At 47.1% G+C, this 7,482-nt stretch overlaps 1 protein-coding gene across 1 annotated transcript in view; it reads right to left on the bottom strand.

Moving 5' to 3' along the window:
• Positions 1-3,724: 3,724 nt before the first annotated feature.
• Positions 3,725-7,482, bottom strand: part of TMEM161B (transmembrane protein 161B) — a 106,092-nt gene continuing 102,334 nt past the window's right edge. The window contains exon 14 of the mRNA XM_019483148.2: positions 3,725-5,015. Coding sequence (XP_019338693.1) covers positions 4,998-5,015 — 18 coding nt within the window. The 3' untranslated portion in view covers positions 3,725-4,997. The remainder of the gene's footprint in view (positions 5,016-7,482) is intronic.

The raw sequence follows: 7,482 nt of genomic DNA, 5'->3' as shown, positions 1-7,482 counted from the left end.
AAATGGCAAGAAAATTGTCCTTTTCTGCAAGTTTTTGGGATCAAAGTCCCTTTGTCAGGCTCTGGAAAAGTGCAGATGGTTGTCTCAGACCAACACAGCCACCAAGTACACCCCTTGTGTCAACTAGGCACTTTCCAAAAGGTTCTCTTACAGCTGTGATGGAAGCTTTCTCTGGCATTAATTGAAAATACAAACCAGAAAGTCATGCTTCTTTGTGGAAAAGAACCTTTACCAAGACTACCTCTTCATATTTGTTTGGACAAACTCAGGATAATGGAACCCTAAAATTATTTTTGCATTGCAAAAAATAGAAGACAGCTACTGTTTAATAAAATCTCACCAAATTTACTTCCATTTGGATCAAGCACAAACAAGTAAGGAAATCCAAACCTGTTTGCACCTACCCTGTACCATTACCTACGCTTAACCCAAACCTTTATGAAGTGCAAGAAATATTGGTTAATTTTCCCCAAAACCCCCTCACCTACTGATAACATAATCTGGTTCACATGTTGCTACAGCACTCTGGAGCATCGGGAGAAGTGATGTTTTAACCTGCACAGATTTTTTGGGACCCTTCCAATCTCACACCCTGGGTCTTCTGAGACAGCAAAGAGGGAAGCTATAAAGCAAGACTTTAAAAATGAGAAAACAAATATCAGACAAGAAGACTTGTGCATTGTGATGGGAGGCTGTGAACTGCCACTTAAGCCTGCTGTTGCAGGGGAAAGTCATCTCCACAGCAAAACGCCCTGCTAGGAGAGGAAGAAGGAGGAAAAGAAATGGGAAAAAGATGAGAATAAAGATGAATCAGGAGGTTCTGAGGTCTGTTTTTGGCTCTGTTGTAGATCTGCTTAGGTGAACTTGGTCAAGTCCTCTACTGTATCTGTGCCCTCATCTCTAAAATGGGATCAAGAAGATTTAGCCCCCTAGGAGCTGGCATGGGAAGTTAATCCATGAGTATTAAAGTAAATGATGTGGAAATTCCTGGATGAAAGGTATTTGTAGACGTGCAAAACACTGCACTGTATTAGGAGAGGGCAGGAAAAGACAGACTCAGTGTAGGAAAGTACAGCTTCACTGGGGAGTCCAGTGTCCTCAAGCTGCCCCTGATTCCAGTGCTGCTTGCTATTCTTTTTCTTGCAGCCTATCCCTGTTCTCTCCCTGCATTTTGCTCATGTATGTCCACAGCCCTCCTGCCAGCCTCTGTGAAACAGCCACTGGATCCAACCCTGTTTGATGCCGGCTCCACATTCTTGCGGCTTAAGGAGCTGCATCTTTGATGTGCAAGACAAATGCGCGCCGTGGCTCTGTGCTAACAAACCCATCCATCATCATCTTGCTTTTTTTTTGTTGCTTTTTTTTTGAGCGCCCCATGTATGTTGGAGCGTTAGGGGGAAATTAATCTGGTGTAACAGAGCCGGAAAGAGAAGGAGACTGGAGACCACTTCAAAAGAAATCTGCATGCAGATACTTCCCCTGCAGCAGCAATCGCATCCACCCTTTTCCCCTTGCTCAGCAAGCCACAAACTTGACCTTCCAGAGCGTTTCAAGGATAGCAACTCTCCAGCCCCCTCCCTCCCCTTCCAAAAGGGCTCTGTCTTCCTCCTTCGGGGAAATCAGCTCTGGAAGTAGCGCTCCAATCACCGCATGCTGAGAGGCGCGGACACGGGGACGGGAGGGAGGAGGTGTATGTGCATATGCATGAGATGCCCAGCACTGACCTAATCCAAAGGCAGCTGCAGCTGGGAGGGGGGCGGGGGGAGGAACGGAGGGTCAGCGCCGAACTCCCGAGCTCAGAAGTGATTTGCATCCCCGCTGCTGATTGGCTGCCGGCGGGGGGCGTGCCAGGGAGGTCTTATCTGACTGGTTAGTGGGGGGGGGGGGAAGGAGCGGGGAGGCGCGGGCGGGTGCGCTGCGCGCCGGGCCCACTAGGGGGAGCAGTGCCACAGCTTTGCCTGGCCCCGGCCCCGGCCCAGGCCCTTGCGGCCCCACCCCCACCCCCGCCCGGGAGAACGTGTGCAGAGAAACTTGTGATCCAGCCACAGCCCCCCCCCCCGCCTTTTCTTCTGCCTTCATGGGAGACCAGCTCTTTTCATTAGAGATTATCACATCAATAAATATTCCTGGATTAAAAAGAAGGCAGCCTGCCAAAAACAAGGGTGGGGGGGAGCTGTGAGGATGTATGTGAAGGGTGCCAATAGATAGAAAACACACATGCACTGGGCAAGCGTATACACACTCAAACCCATACACACGTACACAGCAGAACCCCACTCCTCACACCTAGACGCACATGAACCCATTCACGCGTACACAGCAGACCCCCCTTCACACCTATACACGCACAAATCCACTCACAAGTACACAACATAACCCCCTTCACACATATACACACACAAACCCATTCATACATAAACAACAGACCCCCCTTCACACATATACACATACACACTACACCCCTTCACACCTATACTCACACAAACCCATTCACACATACACAACAGACCCCCCTTCACATACAAACCCGTACACACGTTCACAACAGACCTCCTATCACACCTATACACACACAAACCCATACACACGTACACATCAGACCCCTTCACACCTATACACACACAAACCCATACGCAAGTCCACAGCAGAACCCCGCCCCCCCACGCCCCCCTCACACGCAGCCTGCACACGAACACACGTATCTGCAGCGGACATCGCCAAGTTTCATCATGCCTTGGCAGGACAGGGGTGCCCCTGGGGGCGTGGGCAAGCACCTCCCCAGGTATCCATCAAGGGCAGCTCCAGATATCACCAAACGAGGTGTCCTACCGGAGGCAGAAACGCACAGAGCTGCACACCCGCTAGGATCACGCCCCTGGCACACTCGTGCACACTCCGGGCAGATCGCAGTCCTGCAACTCGGGGGGTAAATCAAGAAAACACGATCAGCTAATTAACATCATCTGGACTGTAGCTATTCCGAAGGGCGATTTCAAGGGTGTCCCTCAATGGCAGACAGGACACTTCCCCCTCCCCTCCTCAAAAAAGTCATATTGGGACATTTTTGTAATGGATTTAAAAAAAAAAAAGGACCAGGTTGAAGAGGCGGGAGGTGCCTTGTGGCGTATTTCCCCGGGTCTTTGGAAGACACAGACTTCCAAAAGCCCCTCAAATCAGCTTGCCTGGATTGCACTACAATGGGCGTAATTGAACAACCCATAGGAAGGACCTGCCTCTGCATTTACTGCTCTGTTCAAATATTTGATCTCCTTAAATTGTTAAACATTTTTGTGGGGGAAGGGACAGGAGACACGTTCTAGGAATTCAGTGAAACAGGAGAACACGAGAGCTTCAGAGACCTGCTCTTTTTTTCATGCGGGTTTCGTTTCGTTTGCGACAGTTAATGTCTGAGATCATTAGTACTTATTACCATTGTGACTAGCTCTTATAACTCCGTGTAGGATAATCTTTTCACGTCCTTTTTGTTTTTTGCTATTTAAATAAAAAATCTCTTCCCAAAAAGACATCCAAATCATGAAATCCCCTTCGCTTTAATTTTGTTCTGATCACTCATTGTTCATGATTTATGTGAAACTATTGTTTCCCCTTGTTTCATCGTTTGTGGCGTTAGACAATATGGAGAGAAGTAGTAAAATATTGGTTACACTAGCCATTAAAAGATCTACAATTTAAGTATTGTTTAATTAGAAAAATAACAGGGAAATGAAAGCTTTTACACCCCTTTATTGGAGCGATCACTTTGAATCATTTTTTTAACCAAAAAAAAAAATAGCTTTACATTTTGTGTGTGCCTTTGTGTAAAGTGCTTTTACACTCCAACGTAAAAATATAGTTTATAGGAGGGCATTTGTAATGCAGCGAATTATGCTCGCACTCCATTCATTATTACAAACAATAAGGAAGTAATTGTAAGGAGGATCATGGAGAAAACTGAAATTGACACCTAAAGTGAATCAGAAGTGATGACAAACTACTTATAAAGTAATTATGCTCTGATTGTTACTAAAACACTTTCCAGCAGAAAAGTGCACAAAATACGTCAGAATTCTTCAACCAAAAAAAAAAACCCGATTTCTAAATTATGCCCTTCATTTCTCGTCGGAATCCAGTTCTCTAATTTATATTATTTTTCAAGAGTTGTCATGTTTGTCCACACGCCGATCTGGCTCCTCAGTAGGAAAGCTTTTAAATGTGTTCAGGGCTGAGAAATTCCCTCCTGTCGTAGCCAGGAAATAAGTAGAAAATGCCAGGGAGGATGAGGGGGCAAATAGCCGAGAGAGAGGGAAGCATGACTCCATGCAACATGCCCACAGTCTGAGGAGCCCTCTTCCATTGTTTTAATTTCGCACCAACACACCCTAGAATTTTTTTCTCAAATGTGTCTCGATTTTTTAGGGGGGAAAAAAGGGTATCCACAAGAGTGGAGTCATCCCAAATACCTATGCCCAGCACACAGGGATGCCACACCTCTACCTCTAGTTTAAACATAACTGGCATCGCAGGTGCCATGTGCCAGGGAAGAATCGTAGTAGTTTCTATGTGAGTGGCACATACAAAGAGCCCGAGAGCGTGATGGCTTCTGTGTGGGTTTGTTGGGCTGCTGGAAGTGGGTGAGGAAAGGGGGGTCAGTAAAATCTTCTTGGGGGGTTAGGGGTACAACCAAAGAACCTGATTACAAGCTCAGGTCTTTTTTCTTTTAAATTCACCTTCCACTTAACTAAATGTTTTTTGTAAAGGGCAGGGATCCTCAGTGAAGGTGGCCATGGATTGAGAGCAAGGTGAGTCTAGGGAGAGGGCTCTGGTCCGCAGATACTTTGTCCCCTCGTGCTAAATTGACAACACCCCCCCCCCGCCCCTCTCCCCCCCAAAATTTAAAAAATCCCTGCTTGCCTAAGCAGTAGCAAGAGGCATCCTGGGAGAGTGAGGGCACTTGGCGACTTCTGCGGTACTTTCTCACTGCTCAGATTCAAAGCTCTTCATCCAGTTTTGAAACCCTGCAAAAGAATGAAAGCTACTTATCATGCGTCCGCTGTCTCCTGTAGTGTGTTGTAGCCAATTATAAGCAATTTAAGCAATCATCGCCGTTATGTGGGGGGGGGGGGGGTCTTTCAAACTGGGATCCTGTAGCCCTGGCGAGCTAATTCAGGGTTGGAATGGGGAGTCATCTGCAGAAACTGGATTGGGGATAGGGGTACACAGGCACCCCCCCCCCCCCGCGCATTTCACTTGCCCCCAGGGCTTCTTGGAGACTTCCATCACCTCGACTCCACTCCTGAGCTGAGCGATTCTAGCAAAGCAGTGGCAGGGATCCAGGCTGTGAAACATGGCGGGGGAGGGTGCCCTGTCACCGCAAACTCCCAGCATTAGTTGAGGGGCACTGGGAAGTTTTCGTGAGGCTGCAGTGTCAAAGGCCACCTAGTAGTGGCAAGAGGATTGAGATGCTCCCACCTCCGGCTGTGGCTGGCTCGGGGTGGCGGGGTTCTTGCCCCAGTGCCAGTCTAGACTAGGACCTGATCAGCATAGCACCAGGTACGGCTGGACGGGGGAGGGGGGATGGATGCAGGAAAAAAAAAAAAAGCCTAGTGTGGCTCTAACCGCAGGAGGGCTGCTTTACCAGGATCCCCACTCCTCTTCCAAGAGCCCCGGCTGCCTTTAAAAAAACAAATCAAAAGCATAAAAGCACTGACATGTTTCCCAAGCAAAACTCAAAGGGGTATTTTTAACCAGAGCAGCGAGGAAGAGAGTCTGCAGTTCTCAGAAACAGCAACAGAAACATGCCTAGCAGGAGCCAACACAAGCGCCATATGCCGGGCAGCTCAGTGTGCCAACAGCACATGGCCACTCGGTTGCAACCTCTCCTTGCACTCAGTCAACTAGTAAAGCTGTAAAAAAAAATGCCTTTGCATTCTAAATAGCATTCATTGACCACTTTTGTAAAGTTTTGTAATGAAGGGGATAGTTTAGAAACCCGCATCTGCCTTGCTCTCCGCCCAGGAGGAAACTCCCAACGCTGCAATGGGATAGCTGCGGAGCCATCTGGGCCCGATCCTGCCCCACTGAACCTCCAGCTCCTACGGTTGTCAGGGGCAATGAGAGCAGCAGGAGTGAAAAGTCCTTTTACTTCTCTAGGACACTTTGCTAGGCTCTCGGAGGGGCTGCTGCCTCTCCCAGCGCATCGCCTGCACAGGATCTGAGCGACTCCGGTGCTGGAGGCAAAGTTTGGAGAGGACAGTGCTTCTGTGCTCAGAGACGGGGCTGCTGGGGCAGGAAAGCTTTCTGCACCTGTGATCAAGCCTGGCTGATCACACCTGACCGCAGCCCGGGCGCAGGGTGTGCTCCGTGCCGGGCGACAGGGAGATGTTGTTAGTTTCCACACTGGGCAACCTGCAGTGGCGGATAAAGCAAGGGGCTTAGCTGCTTCCTAGGAATCATTTCTTCCTTCTGATTCATTCTCTCTCAAGCGAGGGGCTGTGAACAGGTCTGCTAGTTGGCTTTTTAAATTGTGTTGGGCTCTTCCAAAAGAGGGCAGGTGCTAACAGAGACTTGTTTTCCCTCTGAAATATCCACCGTGCTCTAGCAACACACGGTTTGCAAAAAGCCTTTACGAATTTCCAGCGATCGGATGGCAAATTTGCTACACAAACATTGGGGGTTTCTTTTTAAACAGAGAGATTTTTTTACTTGTCTACTTGATCTTATTTTTCAATCAATTCGAACTCCAATGACTTGCCCGAGAAAGCATGGGGCAAAGAAGCAGGGTAACATGTATAACCGGAGTACAAAATGATTCCCCTGGTGCGCTCTGGAAGAGACCCACTTACGCAACCAGATTAAAAGAGTTGGCAGTCTGAAAAGTCAAGCCACGGTGCTTGAATAATTGAGCAGTTATGACTGTGATACGCAGGGTGGAACTGCACTTTGTTGTGTGATCTTCAAGCCCCTAATGAAATCAGGTTTGCCTTGATTATTTGTTTTTCATAATCCTTGCAGTTTAGCAACCCAAAAACCTGTGTAACCCAGAACACATCGGATATTTACTTTGTTTCTGTTAAAACAAAAATCCTTACTACCAAATGGAAGGCTGGTAAACAGGAAACAATTAGAATCACCTTTCTGGTGTAAATGTCACATACAACTCTGCACGATTTTCCCCAAACATTTTAATTATCAATTATATTAAAAAAAACAAAACAAAAACCAGAAGGAATCCAAAAGGAATAACTTTTCCTCATTTTCTGGTTAATAAAAATAAATCAACCCATAAAGTTGATCTGCTCCATTCCCCCCTCCCCAAAACTATCCCACTGAATGTTATAGCAAATACTATAATTATGTAATAATTTTCAGAAGACTTTTTCATATTTTTTTTTTACATTCAATCACTTTAACAGACTAGGCAGTACTTTGGAACAGAGAGTGTACAGATGTCAACAGCTGTAAAAAATTCAATTGCATTCAAAT

Source organism: Alligator mississippiensis, chromosome 3 (genome assembly GCF_030867095.1).
Source record: "Alligator mississippiensis isolate rAllMis1 chromosome 3, rAllMis1, whole genome shotgun sequence".
Classification (NCBI taxonomy): Eukaryota; Metazoa; Chordata; order Crocodylia; family Alligatoridae; genus Alligator; species Alligator mississippiensis.
Note: the sequence above shows the minus strand (reverse complement) of the source record. Positions and strands in the feature narration are given on the sequence as shown.